Source organism: Protopterus annectens, chromosome 14.part0 (genome assembly GCF_019279795.1).
Source record: "Protopterus annectens isolate FY-2018-M chromosome 14.part0, PAN1.0, whole genome shotgun sequence".
Lineage (NCBI taxonomy): Eukaryota > Metazoa > Chordata > Ceratodontiformes > Protopteridae > Protopterus > Protopterus annectens.
In genome coordinates, this window is record NC_056748.1 from 856,969,705 (window position 1) to 856,991,908 (window position 22,204).

The 22,204-nt window shown below is 39.5% G+C and overlaps 1 protein-coding gene across 1 annotated transcript in view; it reads left to right on the forward strand.

Annotated features, from left to right (window-relative positions):
• LOC122788737 (collagen alpha-1(XIII) chain-like) overlaps positions 1-22,204 on the forward strand; it is a 396,594-nt gene that overhangs the window by 280,358 nt on the left and 94,032 nt on the right. Inside the window, exons 6-7 of the mRNA XM_044055630.1 lie at positions 4,713-4,739; positions 7,025-7,051. Coding sequence (XP_043911565.1) covers positions 4,713-4,739; positions 7,025-7,051 — 54 coding nt within the window. The remainder of the gene's footprint in view (positions 1-4,712; positions 4,740-7,024; positions 7,052-22,204) is intronic.

A 22,204-nucleotide genomic window follows, 5' to 3' on the forward strand; every position in this document is an offset into this window, starting at 1 on the left:
CTAACCAGCAAGGGGTTGACCTCTGGTCTGAAACACCGGTCGCCCATGTTGGTGATGATCGGGTCCAATATGTTTTCACCTCTGGTGGAAGTGTTGACCAGTTGAACCAGGGTGTTTGAGTTTATAAATTCTAGGAAATGTTGGGCAAAGGAGTTAGTTCTTGAGTAGTTCTCCAAGTTACTGTTTGGGTAATTGAAATCGCCCAATATTAGGGTGTTTGGTAGGTCCTTTATGTTTCCCAGTGTTTCCAGAAACATGGAATGGGGGTCCTTGGACATGGCGGGTGATCTGTAGCAAGCTACAATTTGAATTGCAGTTTTGCCCATTGTTAGTTGCACGTGGATGATCTCTGAAGCATTGTGCTGTGTTACTAACCTGGAGGTGTGGGTATCCTTGATGAATATGGATACGCCCTCGCCTTTTGTATTTCGGTTTGGATTCTGTGGGAAATGTATGGTATGAGTTGTAGCCTGGTAGTGCTGGGGTGCTCTCTAGAGCCTTAAACCAGGTTTCTGTTACTGCACATATATCGATTTTCTCCATACTGAGGAGTGCCTCGAGTGCATGCATTTTGAGGTTTAGACTTCTGGCATTGAGTAGCATAACCCTCAGTTTTTTGTTACTATTGCTATTTACGGTGGTGGGTTTGTCTTTGTCTTTTGAGTCTTGCCTAAAAAAGGCACTATGGGGGTGGCAAGACTCTTGGCCAGTATTCAAAAGCCTAAGGGTGACAGGTGAAAGCCGTCTCTAGTGAAGCAGCGTGGCTTGTCGAGCATGTCATCCCAGATGGACAGACACTGGATCCCCTTTGAATGACACCAGAAACTTAGCCAATTGTTGAAATCGAGATTTTTTTCTTTTTACTGTAGTATCATTCTTGGTGAGGGCAGGATGCTACTCAGGGTCAGGGTCATACCGGCCTGGGCTATGTGATCAGAGAGCTCTTCCATGTCTCTTTTCATGTAGTCCAGGGAGGTACGGCTCAGGTCATTCACACCAACATTGACAATGACAGAGTCATATTTGTACTTGTTCTGGAGTGACCTGAGTGCTTGTGTTATGTGGTGGATCCTGGCATCTGATAGGCAGCTAACAGTAACCTTCTGCTTGTCCAGCCTAGTGAGTGGGATGTCAGTGTGCCTGACTATACAGTCACCTATTACTAGTGTGTTGGGTATGCTATTTTACCTTAAGGGCTGTGATTGCATGGCACACTGGTTTTGTGAAGTATGTGTTTCAAGGTTTGTGTTGGGGGTGGAGGTTGCTTGGATGTTTGCTTTGGAGGTCTCTGTTGGTTTTGCAGATTTTTATTTAGAGCCTCCGTGTATGTTTTCATGTATTTATGTGTGTTTTTTGCCAGTGCTTTAATGGGTCTATGTGAGACTGGTGGTGTGATGCAAGTATTTCCCTTCTCCTCTTGACTGTCTGATCCAGTCTTGGGTTGAGAGAGCCTAGCTTCCAGTTTGGCTGTATAATTGCATCTCTCATATGTATTAGTGTTTGGTGATAGGAGGAGAGGGTTATCTGTGTACATGAGGCAGTTGTAACATTGCCTCAAAATGTCCAGATTCATCAGTTGGACTGGAGTGTACACCTGAAACTGCCCTTTGGACATGCCTGGATAGGTACAGTGAACTGTTTTACTAGATTGCTGGTAAGGTCGAATAGAGAGCCTTGTCCTTCTGTACAGTACAGGACGGTCTAGTGCTAGGGATTATAAGTGCTTGCTATAAATTTTGAGCAAGTGCCGGGCTGAGAAATGAATGGCTTGAGTGCTTAAGTTGAAAGTTTGTCTAGTTCCAAGGGAAAAATTGAAGAGGAGACTTTGTGGAGCCGGGAATAGTTTTACCCTAGCTAACCGGTGCTGCCCGGCGTGCAAATCTGGGAAAATATGGTATTTATAGCAGGGAAATAAAAGAGATAGAAATTAGCTCAAAATGGCCAATAAACTACTAATTTCTAGGCTGAAACCACTCCTCCAGGAACAGATAGGCTGCTCAAAGCTCCCCTCTCTCACAGGTGAACAGAGAACTTCCTTCTATCCAAGTAAGATATGGGCAAACACAGAGATTTGTAACACAGCCCTGAATTCAGCACTAACATGAAAACTGGACTATACTAGCTTAGAAAGGCGGGAAACAAGTATATATATATTTTTTGAGAAAATAAAGCAGATACACTCAAAAACACTTTAAATGCACAGAAAAGGATACCTGTTGTTATATAGCGCAGATCAGAGTTGTAGTCAATGCCCCTAGTAATAAAGTAGGAAGAAACACAAGTACAGTAAAAGCAGATGAATAAAGTGCAATTTTTTATATTTATATATTTAAACAAGTTACCCAATTAACCAGAAAAAAAAGCTGAAAACTGAGCCCTGTTCCAGCAGTCTTCAGTCAGACAAGTTCTAACTGCACACCCCTGCTTACTAGGGTGCAGGGGAACTTTCTCTAAAAAAAGATGGCCTGGATCAGTGCTCAAGTTATACAAACAAAGCTAGATTCAGCAGGCCTGAATCTGATCTATGCTACAGCAACAAGCCTCACCAGTTTCAGAAAGAAACAGTTCAAATAAGCAGGCACAATAAGCCTGTGACCAGAAATTCCCAGCTCAGAAAGGCAGAATCCAGCCTCTCCTCCCACTTTCAAAAGTATGATTGATATTTCAACATGCATCAGGTTGGTGTAGGTTAGGAAAGCATCCTGAACATTTAATGGCACAATGTTATAAGAAGAAATGCACTGTGGGTGCCTTTCACACTTCACTGTCAAATTCTCAACATGCCATATTCCAGAAGTATGCAAAATGGCCTTTATCATTTTTCTGTGAAAGTTTTTCATAGCTAGCTGCCCTTGTGGGCCATTTTAAGCCTAGCCAATTTTGTTTGGTGAGAATCAAGCCCTGTTCCTCTTGCTTGTAAAGTATAAATTTTAACCATTATGCCAAATTATATGTACAGTTCAAGAGTCATGTCTCTCCTATTTCACATTTATGATAAACCAGGTCACCATGTGCTCCTCAATGTGATGGCCTCTCTGCTGGTCTCTCCCTAGATGTTGTTCCAGTGAAGCTAATGATACAGTTCAATGCTACTTTCATTTGTGTCCCCTTTATACGTACTGAACCCTGTGAGCTCAGTTTCTGCTATTTACAATTCAAAGCAACACGTGTTACAACTAGTCATATGCCTGTAAGTGCATATGGCAAGATAACGGATAAAAAGTCACAACTGAAAAACAAGGCACTGAAGCTAAAGGCTACATACAGACAAACTGTTTTTATTTCTTAAACACTTTATATATTATTTAGCTCATAACAAGATTTTTCAGTGCTTCATGCACTTTACTGTAAAGCCTACATTATTGCATGATTTTTCTTGAATACAACCTTCTGTCTGCCTCAAGCTTCTCTCTCCACTCTCCTATCATTCTGGTGGTCTCTTTCACCAGTGTGAATCAGCATTTACCATAAACAAGTACTTGTTTCATGTGTTGTCATACTTTTTTATGACAGAGGAGGGTACAATGTGTTATAATTAGCTCTAGTGACTTTATACAGTTGTGTTCCAAATGTAAACTCGGCAATCCTTCAAAATGACTTCTTTGGAAAGTGTATTGATTTGTTTACTTACAATAAAATACAGAGTCATAAGGCAGAAATGTTGAAAATTTTGTTTATAAAATACTGAAAGCAAACAACAGGCTCATGTCTGCGCATAATGTACAAACATTGACTTTATGCAGTTTTAATATTATGACCACCCAAAAGCAGTTAATATAGATGTTTCTTTAGAGAAACTCATAAAATTAAGAGATTAATTCTTGACCGATATTATTTTGCTTATGGAAAAACAATTTCAAGGGTATCTGTCAACTCTGGCTCTAGATATTTGTCACTGTTGAAGTGACACCCCAAAATCATGTTTAAAATGAGAAATAGGGGTCGTGGGTGGATGGATGGATGCATATCTGTCATCCTCTTAGCACAAGAAATCTGGGCAAAGCCTAAAATAATGTGGGAGACAAAGGCCCACAAATAAGAACAGATTTTAATTATAGCTCTTTTAAAAGTGGAAACCTGCTAGAATAACAGGATTTGTGTTCACATGTATTTTCTGAAGACTATGACATCTGAAACTCAAATGTATATTATTTACTGACATCAGTCCTCAGTGATTTGCCAGAAAACCATGAATAGGAATAGACCAAAAATATGAGGAAAACAATCTGGACAGTATCAGAAAATTTGACAGGTGAGAGGTATGGATGGATGGATGTGTATTCATCTTTGAGAAAGTACTGAAAAGGTTATTTACTTCTATTTGTAATATAATTACAAGTGAAGCACTGTGAATATTTAAAGGAAAAATACTGACATTCAGAAAAGAAACAAATATATTAAATAAAGCAAATACAGCCTCACAACTTGGCAAGTGTTAAGTTTTTAATCTAAAGATTTTAAAACAGGTGTTCATGAGTAGTGTATTTTGAATGCAACATTTATTTCAGAGATTAAAAAAAGCTTCATGTTATACTCATGCAAGTTATAGGTAATTTTTACCATGTAAATTAAATGCATTCTTTGAATTTTCTCTCTAATTGCAACTGTACTTCTAAAGTCCAATACCTGCATAGAAGCATATCAAAAGAAATGTGCAGAAATTACTTATGTTAGTTATCATACTAATGTTCAAACTGTTTGCTTCCCTTCAGGGACCTCCTGGGCCGAAGGGGGATAAGGTAAGGTTTCCTAGATTGCTGTGCACAAACAACTAATACATTTAAACATAGTATGCAAAACAGACTGACCTTCACGCAGTCTTGCAGGCACTTAAACCAGTGTTATGGAAATAATCGGTAGTTAAAAAGAAAGGAAACATTTATTCTCGTTAGGGGTAATATATAATTATTGACCATGGGATAGGTAAGGCCAGTCTATATATCCAAATGGGACAGGTTAATCTGAGAACAAAAAGGGAAATTGGATAGGCTTAAAGTGGCCTGCAAGGGCAGCTAGCCTAGTGCTTGCCTTTGAACCTATAAAACATTATTTACCTTCCGCAGGCTACAGTTGCTCATCCCCCATCTAACGTCAGGAATCCCATGTCCCCAGCAACAACTCCTACAAGAGGTTACCCAATAGGTCCTTCCCAGATGAACTTGGATTTGGCCTTCAACAACATGTCTGCCCCAGTTCCTCAGAATACAGAGAGTGAACAATTTCCTCAAACTCAGGGCAAGTCTTAGAGGTGAGAAAATGCAGTTAAAGTGAAGTAGGGAGTTAATTTTTACTGTACAGGGTGGCACAGAGTTCACTGCTGTAGCATTTCTACCCACTGCAAGGATCTCCATTTTTGACAAGATTTACTTTAACCCCAAATTCTTTGAAATCCTATTGACACACATTTAATAGAATTCAGATGTTTTCAGAACTCGCAGAACTTGTTGTCTGCCAATAAAAAAATGTTCTCTCTACCCAGCTATATGCTAAAGAGGTGTAGGCATTTGCATCTGAAAACTTTCCACTGCTTTTATACTAAATCTGAAACTTTGGCTAAGGAGAGGAGACTCCACATTCTAATGCTAAATGTTTTGGATTATTATCTCCTTCAATTGTATCCAGGACATTGAGTGTGTATGTGACACTGCTCTAATTTGCTTAGATTATTCCACAAAATTTGGTGACATTGTTTGTAGCTAACTGTAACCTAGTGAATACCTTTCTAAATCTACTAAAATAATTGCTTATAGGAAGTTGCTTTTTAGCTTTCATAGCTGTACATTTTTCTGAAATGGGTTAAGATAACTGCCTGTACAATATTGTGACAGCCCCATAAAACTATCTTTTCTGTCCATGTTCACAATATATATATATATATATATATATATATATATATATATATATATATATATATATATATATATATATATATATATATATATATACTCCTTTGTTCTAGTCACTGAACATTTTGTTACAGCTCAGAAGTCCAGTAACTTAGTAAAAGTATGGTGCTTTCATACATACAAATATTACAAGCATGGGCATTAATGCCCTTCTAGCTTGCCAATATACCAAAACACCTGTTTCCATAATAAGTGTCTAGACTGTCCTTAAAATTATCTAAACTAGTACTTGCTTTAATTAATTTGGTAGTCTGTTCCAAGCATCAGCTGCTCCATCAGAGAACCAATTAGTACACTTCTCATTCCTATAGAATCTTCTACATAGGTTATCCGATGATTCTATAGTACTTTTTGTAACCCCAAACGTTCCAAGAGGTAGTTGTCCCTAAATGCCCTGTATACATGAATAAAATCTCCTCTTAAATATCTGTAAGAGACACTGTACAAGTTCAGATATTTTAGTCTTTCATAATAACTTACATTTTCACATCCATCTTTGCCCTTTGTAAATTTCCGCTGTACTCTTTCCAGTTTACTCATGCATGTTTTCTTGTAGGGTTTCCATGTTGTTATTCCATACTCAGGTTTGGTTCTAGTGTAACTAACAAACAATGACATAATTTCTGATTTCCTAGACTTTATAAATGTTTTTCTACAACTTATTGTTCTATAGCTGTCATTAACTAATGATTTATTGCACCCGCGTACTTAGGCACATAGTAATATCAATTCACTAATTGAACATGCTCCATTAAGGTAATGGGCTAAGGTTTTAACAGCATATTTATAATCAAAACTGTATACATTAATTCTAGATCATCTCTCTCTTTAAAATGGTTTTATAACATGAGCAATACCTTTAATTGGTATTTTCATATTAATTGCAGTCTTTGTTCATCTGCATTACTAATTTCTATAATGAATATATTTAATTTACAGTATCTGGTATATAATCATTGTTGAATTACATAATTCCAGATGTAAAAAATAGCTGACTACTGAAATAAATGTATGTATACAAAAAAAATAGAATAGAATGTATTTATGAATTAAATGTATGAATGTGAAAATATAACATTCATTTATTTCTCACTCTGTTTTTTTCCTTCTTTCCAAAGGGCCCATCTGGTCCTAAAGGCGAGCAGGTGAGTACCCATTTGTTACTTTTGGGCTATGTTTGCAAAATTATCAGCCACTTTAATTACTATATAAACCATACATGTATGTTCACAGACATTTTCAGTGTTTTCAGTGCCCCTGTACAACATACGTAACTCTACAAACTTTTTTCCTGACATTACATAATTGGTAAGTTAATGAGATTTTTCGTTCTTTGTTCTCAGACTCCAAAAAAACAAAGCCACATAAAAAAAATTCAGTTTATTTCTCTCTCCCTCTGTCTCCTGCCTATTACTAAGTCAGTCTAGAACTGTATACTTTGCAGAAAATACAAGGGCCATATATGTATCTTAGATTTCCTACAAAACATGTTGAGCTTATGATGCTGTTTTGGATACACACTTATTAATGCCTAAAACATGGGCCATCTAAATTCCACTCTTCCAATTTTCCCTTAAAACTACCTTCCTCGAGCTGTACTGCTGATCTAACCAGCATATCCTATAACTGAAAAGTTCATCTCTACTTGATTCCCAAGTAGACTATTCTCTATCTGTAAAGCCTAGCACTTACTCCTACAGTACTTGCACCTTGATAAAGCACTCTTATTATAGATAGTACCCCACCAGCCTAAAACCCACTTCCCCCGGAGTCCTTTGAAAGTCTCTTTATCTACTACTTCTAGTATGTCGAGGGATCAGTTGCTAGTGTCCTCTCCAGCTCAACTGGTGAACCTGGGAATATTGAGGCAATGTTACAACTGCCTCATGTACACACAGACAATCCTCTCTCACACACTAAACACAAATACATGTGAGAGATGCAACTATACGGCCAAACTGGAGGCTGAGCTCTCTCAACATAGGACTGGCAAGACCAGACAGGAGGAGAAGGTAACCACACACAATACATACCCAGTCACACATGGTACCATCACAACTTCAAATCATACACACATACTCACAAAAAAGACATAATCGCTCTGATCAAAAAAATTTTTAAAAAACAGCAGAGGCCACAAAAGCAGACACCCAAACAACTACCACCTCACCACCCAACACATGGAACACATATAGACCAGTCAGATCAGAGTGTCAACAGTCACAGCCCTACAGGCAAAACAAAATGCCAGAGACACATTTGCTATTCTGATATTCACACACTGTGGATTCTGACCAGACTGGATACACTGAAGGAGAGAAAAGCTGCCTGCTGAGTAAAGAACGCCACGGTCAGAAGCATACACATACTCACACAAAAACACTCGGAGGCTCTGCTCTGAATTTACCAAAACAGCAGAGGAGGCCCCAAAGCAGACACCAACAAAACTACCTCCCACCCACCACACACACAACATAGACCACACACACAGTCAGAGGTCACAGTCACAGCCCTTAAGGCCAAACAAAAAAATAGAACACATTTTGTGTCACATTCCATTCCATAGTCAGACACACTGGCGTCCGCTCACCAGACTGAGTAAGAAGAAGGTCACAGCAAGCTGTCAGGCAGTAGAATCCGAATCAACACAATGCAAGCACTCAGGTCTCTCAACAGCAGGTACTCAGTCATTGTCCACGCTGGTGTCACTACATGAAAAGGGACAACTAGGAGCACTCTGATTATGTAGCCCAGGCAGGTATGACCCTGACCTTGAGCAGTATCCTACCTTCACCTAGAATGATGACACAATACAGTGATAAGATGATCAGCTTTAATAATTGGCTTAAATTCTGGTGTCATTCAAAGGATCCAATGTCTGTCTGCCTGGGATGACATGCTGGACAAGCCATGCACCTGTCACCCTGGGCTTCCGGATATTGGCAAAGGCTCTGCCCACCCCATAGTGCCCTTTTTAGCAAGGCTCAAATTCTAAACCTACCACCCTAGAACACCAAAAGGAAAAAACTAAGGGTAATGCTGCTCAATGCCAGAAGTCTCAATCTCAAGATGCACGCACTCGAGGCCCTTCTCAATATGGAGAACATCGATGTCTGTGCTGTGACAGAAACCTGGTTCAAGGCTCCTGAGAGCACCCCAGCACTAACAGGTTTCACCTCATATCATGCGTTCCCCAAAATCCGGACAACACCAAGAAAGGAGGTGTCCATATTCATAAAGGACACCCACACCTCAAGGTTACGCATGATGCATCGGAGACCATCCAGGTGCAATTAACCATAGGCAAGACTGCTCTGCAATTTGTAGCATGTTACAGGCCACCCTCTCAAACTCAGGAACCTCACATGGCCTTCCTGAAAACATTGGAGGATAAATGTATCTCCAAACACCATCATACTAGGTGACTTCAACTACCCTAATATAGACTGGGAACACTACTCAAGCCCGACACTCTAACCCAAAGATTCCTGGAGTTCATAAACTCAAATGCCATGGAACAACTAGTCACCATCCCCACAAGAGGAGAAAACATACTTGATCTCATCATCATGAACATGGGATCAAAATGTTCAACACCGAAGTATACCCCTCACTGGTGAGATCAGATCATAAACTAATCTCGCTGGAGGTCCTCATCCCGCCCCACCTGAAAACAAAAAGACCACAGTGAAAAACTTCAAAAAGTCAAAGCCGATCACTTCTAAAAACTAGTGTGGTCTCCTCTAAGGCCCCTGAGCCAGTGGTAAACATTACTCAAACCGCTGAATCACTTACAAATGCCTTCTACCAGCACCTACAGGACTGCATGGATCAGGCAATCCCAAACAAAACTAAGACTCTCTGTACCAAAGGCAAGCGTCCAGTCTGGTGGACCCCAGCCATAAACAAGCTCTACAACAAAAGGAGGACGCTACTACAAGATAGAGCAAAATCCTTGAAAGGTAAGACACCTTTGATCATTATAAGTAAAAAACTAAGAGCTCTCATAAAATCATCCAAGGCAAATTTTGAGAGAAAAATCGCCAAGGACTCTAAAGAGAATCATAAGGCCTTCTTTAGCTATGTTAGAAACCTAGGAGGAAACTCCCAGATATGCTCAGAATTAGTTCAAAATGATGTGAAAATTACTGAACCTACACACATTGCCAACATACTGGCTGACAGGTTCAGTGCAAACTTCTCCCCCCCAAAAGGAGAGATATCTATTCCAGAGGATTGTAGCCCCACAAACATCTCCAACGCCCAGGTGAGAACTGCCCTCACTAAGGCAAAAAACACAGCATCCATGGGACGGATGGTGTCCCCGGCTGTGTGCTTCATGAACTCAACGAGGAATTAAACCCACAGTTAGGACAGCTGTTTAATCTTAGCCTCACCTCAGGATCAAGGAGTGGCACATGGCGACTGTGGTCCCACTTCATAAGGGCGTGCCTCCACAGACCCTGGAAATTACCGCCCCATTAGCTTGACAAGCCTTATCTGCAAAGCCATGGAGAGGATCATAATGGAACTCATAAATAAAGACATAGGGAACTTGCAGACTTTGGATCCAACTCAGTTTGGCTTTGTCAAAGGCAGATCCTGCCTCTTAAACTTGGTTGACTTTTTCGAGACAGTCACCAAGGCCATTGATGAGCGAAAGGCAGTCCATACAGCCTACCTCGACCTGGCAAAGGCCTTCGACACAATACCCCACTCAGATATCATCGAAAAACTCATCAGCTTGAATGTAAACCCATACATCACAAGATGGGTTGCAAACTGGCTAAGTGACAGAACCCACAGGGTCAGAGTTGCTGGAGCCATGTCAGACTCAAAGCCTGTCACAAGTGGTGTCCCACAGGGCTCAGTCCTGGGTCCACTCTTGTTCGGCATCTACTTTTCTGAAGTACAAGCAAACACAGGAGGGTTATGGCTGACAAAGTTTGCAGATGACTGCAAACTAACACATCTGACACAGATATCCTCCAGAAGGGCCTCACAGAAACGGATAACTGGTGCCAGAGCCATGGCCTGAAGTTAAGCAACAAAATGCATAGTCATACCCTTCGGAAAAACAAGGTTACCCCTAGATACCATATAGGTGGCAATCCACTGAGCACAGAAAAAGTCATCAGAGATCTGGGGACCCAGGTTGACAGTAGCCTTTCGTTGACACTCATGTTGCTAAAGTAGTTAGGAAAACCTTCTATATCACCCACCTGATCATGAAGGGATTCACATCTAGATCAAGGGAGGTCATCCCTGTACTCATCACTTATTAGACCTATGATTGAGTACAATGCCCGTTCGAATGTATCTGACCAGACACCTGCTGCAGCAAAGTTCCTCACCAAAAGGATAAAGGGTCTCAAAATATGTCTTATGCTGCCCGACTGAAAGAACTCCAGCTCTATTCAGTCTCATACCGCTTGCTCAGAGGTGACCTGTGCCTGACATATAAGGCCATGTCAAACCCAGATTTGATGAATATGCTTCACCTCAAAAATCTAGATCCCTCAGAACCACAAGGGTGGGAGACTTAAACCTTGACACGGTTATAAATAGAACGTGCTGGAGGACAGATTCATCACCCAGAGACTCCTATGCTGTGGAACAAAATTACATGTGAGGCAGAGCACCTCTCTGGCCTTGTTCAAGAGGAATCTTGACCAATGGATGGGAGATTGCAGATATACCCCAGGGATTACTTCAGTGTCACTGCTTGACAGAGGCACAGCAAAATGATAGGCATAGTTTTTATTCAAACTAAAGGGGTGGCGAAAGCCACATAACTATGGGCTAGGCTTATAAATGCCCTTGGGCAGATAGCCTAGTATGAACCTATGAACCTATGAACCTATGTACTGAAGTTTGCTGTATTGATGTACACATTGGGTGTTCCCTGCTAATTCCCTCCTCTCAAGTCCCCACTCCAGTCATTGTCTTCCTCAATTCCCATCCCCCTGCAGTGACAGACTCACTCCCTTAGCTACTAGAAGTAGTGGCAGTATAAATGAAAGGTTGCTATGTGTTGATTGAAACAATTACATGGCTTTCCTACTTGGCTTAATCTGAAATGGTATCATGTGCATTTCTGCAGACACGCTTCAGCCTATACATATGTCCTTACACTGGTATGCCAAAGTTTGTCCTATAATCATGTTTCTTCTGTATACCTTACATTATAAAATATTACAAGATCTCCTCTCCACCTGGATGTAGCATCCCATACATTCCACCCCAATTGGAACAGCTGGTTAAAGCTGCTCATTTTGAGCCTTCTGATTGGCTCTCCTATCTCTGCTTCCAGGTTAAGCCCCAGGCACTGGTAATATAGTTAGGAACAACCCCCTAAGCATGTAATGACTTTGCTAATTAGGTACGTCCCATGTGTAAATTATGTCTCACTGTAACCCAATGTGCCTATCTCATACTGCATACAGCCAACAACATGGATATGCAAACTTTCTAAATACATGTAATGAAACATATTCATCCAAGATCACATGTCTGACATCCAGTGAAACTTCGTGAACAGCCTTTGCCATCCATGGAGTTTATTAGGAAAGGGGGAACAGAAGTAGATTGCAAGGCTTTCTTCTGCATCACATATATGTGAACGCACTTGTGCATGCGTACACACACACACACACACACACACACACACACACACACACACACACACACACACAGACACACACACACACACACACACACACACACACACACACACACACACACACACACACACACACACACACACTCATGCCCAGGGAGAATTAGAGTTGACAAATCAACCTAATGCATGGCTTTGGGGGAGGGAAGAAACTGGAGTACCCAGAGAAAATCCACACAATCACAGGGAGGACATGCACATTCCACACAGAAGGATCCCTGGCCGGGAACTGATCCAGAGAACCTCTTGCTGTGAGGCAACAATGCTAACTACTCAAACATTATTGGTGTTCAAAGTCATGTTGCATCCCTATGTTGTGCATTGAGCATCTTTACCCACCATTAATTACATATCCTTACTCCAAAGCCACATCACTTCAAGTGTAAAGCAATCATTAAAGAAAAAATAAAGTACCTCACTCTTTCTCCAAGATGCCATGATCTCCAACTACATACAGAGGTAGATATTTCAAATGCTTTAATAAACAAACACTATAATAATCATGCTTGAGCAAAACAAAAACAAGCTTCTGGCCAATGAGAAGTAAAAGGGAACCTGAGTCCCCCTAATCATATGAAAAAAGGTAGTACAAACATAAAACTAATGCAGTCTAACAGTGCAGGCACAAGGCTACATACACTGTGACAGAGCATTTAGTCACCCGGCTAGCAAGTGTTCAATCAACATCTGTTGGCTCAACACTGTAGGGAGTAATGCTGATTTTGGAATTCATAATAATTAATTATTTTGGTAATAGTTATATTAGACAAGATGTCTCCACTTGAATGGAGGTATCTGGCCATGGTATTTGCAATCCCTCATCCACAGAAAATCAAGCAGAATAGGATTTGATTAAATGGATGCAATTAATCTCACTTTAACAGGATATGTTACAGGAAACATAATTCCAATAAATATTTGAAAGTTGTAATAAATTAAGACAAAGCAGAGTTACAGTTCACTAAACAGTTAAGTTTCATTTACTTAGTTATCATATTAAATAAATAAAGGTTATTGGTACATGAAATGTAATACTACTGCAGAAAATGTGCAGCTTGATATAAATGCATCCCAAAAATGCCTTCAAAAAAAATTCATCATCATACAATTATTTCTGTATATGAAAACTGATCTCATTGTCTGTTGTCATGAGAAATTGTTCATGAACAGGACAGCATAAGGAGATATACTGCCCTACACTGTACTAAGTGGAAGGGTAATTATTAATATAGTGCTGACTTTTAAAAGCGCTCAGTGGATAACTGTAATGTATGGAGTTAAACTGTGCAACAGTACACAGACAAGGTTAAAGTATCAGCTGACTGAATAATACTAAAACTTGTAGAATTGTGTAATTCCAGAATGTGTACACTTCTTTAGTTGGTCCTTTCTGATCATAACTTTAAAAGTAATAGAAGATTACCATGAATACCTTAAACAGCCCAGACAACTCCATCTATACCTCCTGTTTCAAGATTTTAACACAGCTGTCTTTACATTTGTCTGAGAAAATAAAAGCCCGTGGGCAGAAGTAGCTACAATAACAATGTAAATAGCTATTTAAAGGTTAACAGTATCAGACCCATTAAGGTATTCCTTAGCAATACAACTAAGTGTTATTGCTGTTAGACCCACCTTTAAGGTAATTTAGAAATGAACACAGTAGGATGTCCGATTCTAATGTTGAATATTCTTTACATATGGGGTAAACTCCACCCCAAACAACCCGATGTCCAGAGAGCATACAACAGCTTTCAGTTACTGCAAGTACGTGGGATGTCGCACGTATGGCTTGTCGAACATCAGCCAGAAAAGGACATCCGCAAGTACAATCCTCAGAACTCTGCCGCCATTCTGAATGCTTGACTCGTATGTTGGTCTGCTGCTTGTTTTAGTTTGCTGCTTCAAGTTAAGTGTCCCATTAGGGTTTAATTTTTTATTGCTACTGACATTTTTGTTCAGTTCAGGTCATCCAGGAAGGGCAAGTGTATAGGTGTGGAAGGCAAATTCCACATAAGGACAGCCACGATCTTTGTCTGTTTTGTCTAAGCCCTAATTACGATGACTGCTTCCATGTTATTTGTCAAGCCTTTGCCTCAAAAACTTTGCAAAGCCATCTTTTGACTTTGAGACTAAACTTAGAGAACCAACATTTGAAAAGATTAGCTAAGGATGTTGTGGAAGTTTTTGTGGGTCCTTCGGCCAAGCTAACTTTGAAGAGGAAGGTCAATAAGCCTAGATCTGAATTGTCTTCTGCTGTGCCTCTGTCTCTCAATGTACTCCTTGAGGTTAGTGAAAATCCAGAGTTAAATTCGAAGATTGGGTCTGGTTCTTTGGTGCATACCACTTCGGATACCATTAGAGAATCAGATCTAGGCATGTCCTCAAGAGGCAGTGCAGATGTCCATTTCAGTTGGACAAGGGGAACCACGGCTTGCTGCGCTGGAAGGGTCTAGAGACATACCTCACACTCTGCTTAGGGAAGAGGTCTCGGTGTCGGTTGTCGAAGGCAGGCCTATATCGGGTCCTTCTACTTGCCATCTAGCAGAGGGCATGTTAGGAAAAAAAAAGAAAAAGTATCTTCCACCCCCTACGTAACCTCAGTCTGACTGGGATACTTTTTCACAAGGATTGATTAAGGCTTTAATGGCTCTTAAGCCTTCTACTGCTGTTTCTGTCCCCTCTTTTACTTCTTCCCCTGTTAAGAGGGTTAAGGAACAGGAGTTCTCAGAGGATGAGTCTTCATCTGATGAGGAGTCTTTGGCATACTCAAATCAAATTACATCCCCTTCAGAATACACTTCCCCTGAGGAAGAATCCAATGGTGCTGATTCTCCAGTGGAAGAGATATCGTTTGAGGAGATTATTAATAATATAAGAGAATTCTTTAAATGGGACTAATCTCAGATGTCTGAGTTGCAAAAAAGGTATTATTACCTTTACTATCAAGTCTATTAAAAAGTTATATAGTCCTGGGTTAAACTGTTGTACAACATCATGAAAGTGTTTAGCCTCTTCTATGCATCTCTGTCTATATCTACATATATATATATATATATATATATATATATATGTATATATATGGATCTACCTGACAACACCGACAAACCACAACACCGAAAACGAAATCAGACACACCACATAACCGAACGTTCACAAACACGAAGCCTCACATGCCTGACACACCATAATACCGACACAATACCGACAATAAACAAACAAAACAAATCCCCTGTCCAAAAAGCACACACACAACACAAGCACATCAAAATCCTTACAAACGCACACTAAACCTCACATACACAACTATCTACACCCTTAACCCAAACCCTAATCCTAAGGTCCTTCACTATGACACTTACCTAACCGCCTCTAACCCTAACTCACTTAAACCGCCCCTAACCCAAAGACTATCACTATCGCACACTTACCTAACCCACGCCCTAACCCTAACTCACATAACCCACCCCTAACCCAAAGACTATCACTATCGCACACTTACCTAACCCGCGCCCTAACCCTAACTCACTTAACCCACCCGTATCCCTAGACACCGTCAATATCGCACACTTACCTTACTCGCACCCTAATGTCCGTCACTACCGCATACTTACACAGCCTTTTCCCATGTTAGTCTTCTCAGCGTCGGGGTTTTCATCCATCGGTCTTCTCAGCGTCGGGGTTTTCATCCGTCGGTCTTCTCAACGTCGGGGTTTTCATCCGTCGGTCTTCTCAATCTTCGATCTTCTGGTGTCGGCGATCTCCTTGTCGGCGTTCTCAGCTGTCGACGTTGTCAAGTGCTCCCATATATATATATATGGTTCTACCTGACATAGTCGAAACCACACAACACCGACAACCACATCACCGACACCACATATTCGACAGTCCATAAACACGAAACCACACATAACCGACAACGAAATAACCGACGGTACACAAACACGAAACCCCATACACTGCACACACCACAATAACAATTAAAAACAAAACACATCCCCATTCCACAAACCACACACACAACACAAGCACACCAAAATCCTTACAAGCCCACACTAACCCTTACCTAACCCTAAGGTCCGTCACTACCGCACACTTACCTAACCCGCTCCCTAACCGTAACTCACTTAACCCCTATCGCTCCCTAACCCTAACTCACTTAACCCACCCCTATCGCTCCCTAACCCTAACTCACTTAACCCACCCCTATCGCTCCCTAACCCTAACTCACTTAACCCACCCTATCGCTCCTAACCCTAACTCACTTAACCCACCCCTATCCCCACAGACCGTCAATCTCCACACTTACCTGCCTCGCACCCTAACGTCCGTCACTACCGCATACTCACACAGCCTTTCCCCATGTCGGCATCCTCGGCGTTGGTGTTGTCATCCGTCGTGTCGGGCTTCTGCATTGTCGATGTTCTGCCACTCGCGATTCGTCGGTCTTCTTCACTTCGATCTTCTGGAGCTCCAGTTCGATGTCGGTCTTCTGCGCTGTCGACGAAGTCAGGTAGAACCATATATATATATATATATATATATATATATATATATTTATATATATATATATATATATATATATATATATATATATATATATATATATATATATATATATATATATATATATATATATATATTAGTTCCTATTTGGGTAGATGTGTCCCATGAGGAAACATGAAAAATGGCAAGGATTCTGAGCTTTTAAGGACAAAAAATATTTGGTTTCTACTTGCAGATGCATACAATAGTAATTTTAAACATTATTATTACATGAATAAAAAGAAACAACTCAAATTCTACAGACTGAGCTATTATTTTAGCAAATAGGTCTAGTCCCTTGCACAAGTTGTGGGAATGGCGTGTCCCTAAAAATCTTGCACTTCCATAAAAATGTCCGTTTTTGTGTATTTGAAATGGTCACAACCCTAGTTATATATTTATAAATAAAATATGCATTTGTGTGCATAAATTATGCGTATATATATATATATATATATATATATATATATATATATATATAGTTCATTGAAGTGCACCAACTTCAAACTCCATTCAATCATGTCATTTACATTGAAGCATGAGATATTAAGGTAAAGCTTTTCAAAGCAAATTAGTGTTTTTTTTGCTGGGTGGCAAGCCCCTTATAGCACCCACACCCCTGCTAACCTAAGTATACCAACTCTGAGATACATAGTAGCAGATAAAAGGAAATATTCCCTTACCTGTGGTGTTCAGTGATCTTGGACAAGTACAAAAGACTTCCACTAACTTTGCTTGAAATGTATTACATTGCATCACTTTAAATAAATGCATTCATAGACCATGCACTCCAACCAATGCTGAATGATCCCTATATAACTATATATGTATATGTAAGCACACACAAAGTCATGTGTACATAAAAACATGAATAAAGTCATTGATACATACATATATATATATATATATATATATATATATATATATATACATACATACATGCATACACACACATACACATATATATGATCACTATCAAATGATGCAATGTTCCTGTAATAGATGCACTAATTCAGATATGGATAGAAGGAACACCTGTAATCCAGCTCTCTATCATGAGCGAAAGAAGCTCATTTATTGTAAAGGCAAACCATAACACTGTAATGCACAATAATAAAATCATTGCTGGCTTTCTTTTATACCTTAGGGTGGGGTGATGGAGTCATCTCTCACTCAGAAGCTTATCAGTCAAAACCACTACATCAAACAGGCAACCACAAAATGTTTTTTTACCTTTTACAACTCCCGACAAAAATATCATATTAAGTTATAAAAGCTTTCAGCAATCAACTGTTTCATGTCTCCCTGAATGGTTTTTCACTGAAAGGAGAACTGACTTGTCAAAAGAATATTAGCTGTCCTAGGTTTGCGATCATCTGTTTATGTGAGACTACTTCCTAGGCATGCATGAAGAACTTGGGATATGGAGTGTAGCCCTTTGACACATCGCTTAGTACAATAGAAAAGCTATGTTGTAAGCTGAGTTTAAAAAAAAATTGTGAGAGCCGCATTGGGTTTACGAAGAATAATCGCATCTCATTTATCTAATACTTAGTTATTAAAACCCAAAACTGCTAAAACCTTGGGAAGCCATTACTGGAAACAGTGGCTTTCCCAAAGTTCTAAAGTACAAAAGCATAAATACACACACACACACACACACACACACACACACACACACACACACACACATATATATATATATATATATATATATATATATATATATATATATAAAAAAGAGAGAGAGAATTTCTTAAAACATGTTTATTGACATACATAGTTTTAACAGCATATATCACAAATAGTGGAAATACAAATCGCCCAGCAGTTGCCCTCCTCAACATGTAGGCTATCTGGCGCTGCAAACCTCTAAGTATAATGCTACAGACTAAAAATATTGAACAGTCTCAATGGAACACAGTAGCCAATGCTCTACTTTTTACAGTGACAGCTCATTCGTATTCAGAAATGAGATTGCTGACTGGCAGCCCAGTTAGAATGCCCATCGTAAATCGAGTATATGCTAACAGAATAAAGTCCTTCCGCTGAAGTACTATTGAGGGCCTGGACATTCTATTAGAATATACTGAGGAGCAGAGCAAAATAGAAGAAAAATCAGGTACCTTCTCAAAAATAAGGAAAAGGAAGTGTACATGGTTTTCCTTCTATTTCTACATTGTCCCTCGTTAAAAAAAAAAAAAAAAAACAGCAATGGAGGTTCTCTTTTCTTCATTGCCTCAGCTGTACTGAACTGATGTATTATACAAGTGTGGGGACGAAAGTTTCATACGCGTGCTCAGTATATCAGTAAAGGAGGAAGAATGCGGAGGATCACTTCAGCTCCTTTATACTGAAGTTAAGCAATCTCTTTCTTAAATAATGTCATTGTATAATTTTAATAATCTACTACTGGGTGTAGGTATATCAGGATGTATTCACAGTTGACTTTGTTTGATCACTTGGGCCTCACTGAGTGATCACACCACACCAACAGTGGATAAATCCCGATATACCCACACCTAGACATGGATTATCGCTTAAATGTACTACTAAGCTCAAATTTTGCTTTAAACTTGTGGCCTTGCCATTAAATGTTACCATTTGAAAACACATAGAACAGGAGTAACAAAATTCTGGCAATCAAGGACAAAGTTTTTTTTCTTTTCATTTAAGAAGTCTAAACCTAAAGCCACTCACAAAACACGGAATAAGTGGGGGGACAACATGGTTAACCTCAGGCATCATTCTATAAATTAAAAAGGAACTCTGACTAGAAAGAATGGAAAAGGACCATTTAACAAAAACTAATTTATAAAAAAAACTTGGAAAGCAGCACCAAAATTAAATCCATAAAGGTAAAAGTAAATTACATTAGATATGGTCAAATGAACTTGTCTGACCCAAAAAGAAGTTCTAGTGCACAAACAATCTCCTCAAAATATAATACTAATAAGACCAATCAAATCTCTCCTGAAATGCTAAACTCCCTTACATCAAATTATTAATAATCCCCCACACCACATCGAAGTCCTACAAATATTTCCCCAACATCTACCAACACACATTCCATCATAAAAAATATCCTCCTTTCTACTGCCATCCGTCTATTAAAAAAAAGTCAAACACATCTTAGACACTGTCCTAACTACAGACATGAACCCAGTTATACTCATCCGGTCATAGTAAAACTAGAAAAACATACACTTGAAAAGCCTCTGAGATAGTTAACTTTTCTCTCACTTCCAAACTAGTCATAAATGTCTTTAAACACACAGTCATTCATCCCCTCACTAAATTCTCCAACAAAAAACTGCTAATGACTATAGTCCTATTACAAACTTCAACCCATTAGCAAAAATCTTGGGAAAACTCCTAGATAAGTAAATTCTTGAATATTTTCAAAAATATGACATTTTGTCAGACAAAGATCATGGATTTTGACACACATTTAACACCGCTACTGCAATTAATTTGCTAACATGTGAAGTTTTATCTAACATTGAACAAGATCTTGTAATAGAAGAAATATTTGTAGACTTAAATAAGGGCTTTTGAAATGGTCAGTGATGGCCTTCTCCTTCAAAAGCTGTCCAAATATCAATTTTCAGAAAAATTATGAATATGGTTATCAAATTTCCCTCAAGAAGAGCATAACATTATCTAGCAACTCAAATAACAGAAACTGCAACTCGGATACCCCATAACAGGAATCCCCCAAGAGTCAGTACTTGCCCCCGGTTACTCTTCCTCTTTATAAATGACTTGTCTTGGGAGCTTCTCAACCTCAGTTCATTGCTATACGCTGACAATATGATAATAGCAGCAAGCAAATCCCCATCTGAGCTCAACAAAATACTACAGGCTGACCTAGCACTTTTGTAGAACTGGTTAAACACAAATAAAGTATGTATAAATAATAGAAATAACAACTACAGTGGAATTTTGTGCCTCACAAAGACTTGGTTCAGAGTACAAGCTAAATCTAAAGGATACACATGGCATACAACTTCCCATTGTTAAAAAAGTATCTGTGATTTTCGTTGACCAAACTCTTTACTTCCTTATGTATAAATCAGAATGCAAAAAAATCATCCTAAACCAACTAAAAGTTGCATATAGTATACCTCATCTGTTTATGGATGGGATGGTAGGATGGGAAGCACCTTGTGTGGCAGTGGCTACTCTGGCTCCCAATGTGCGTGTTGTATTTATGTAAGATTGTGTCAAATTATCTTCCATTTGGGAGTCTATTTTTGGCTGGTTTGGTGTCCGGTGGGATGCAGCCATGATATCTAAGTGTACTGTTGTCAGATGTTTCAAATTGCTTTTTTGGGGATCGTTGGTCTGGTCATGGACTCAGGATTACAGTTGCACTGAGCACAGATGGAGATGCTGATTGTGGATCCAGATTAGATTTTGTTGGGTCAGAGGACTGCTGCTTTGGAGATGGTGTTGGAGATGTAACTGGTGGCAGTGGATGGAACTGGTGGTGATGTGGCAATGTGATGGTGAAGACTGGGAGGTGACCATTGATCTGATAATGGCTATTCTGGCCTTCATGTGATGGCAGTTTGCTGTACTACAGGTAGCAACTTTAGTCTATCTACCACATTTGATTAAATCCATATTTGATTAAATCCAATCTGAACTTTTCTGTTGTCAGAGAAGGACTGGACTGAGGCTTGAGTTGTTGCTGGTTGCAGATGGAGTTGGTGGCAGTGAGGATGGTGAAAATGGCCATAGTCACTGTAATCGCCACCATGATAAATCGAGCATAGTTATGGAAGCTTTTGTGCATCAGACTCTGTTGTTGTTTATGTACATTTTGTTCTGTGTTTATTTTTGTGTATGTCGTAAGCAAGCTTGGAGAACATAATTTTGCTTAGCTGTGCACTTTGATGTATGGTCTGAATGATAATAAAGTTTACCTGACTTGGTTATACTAGAAGCCAGATAACTGACAGCAGTCAACATCCTTCTTCCCAGGCTAGAATACATCCTACCTGGTATTGCCTTAACATTCCTACAAAATAAAAAAAAATTACTGCAAAAGAACAGAAACCAAGATTTT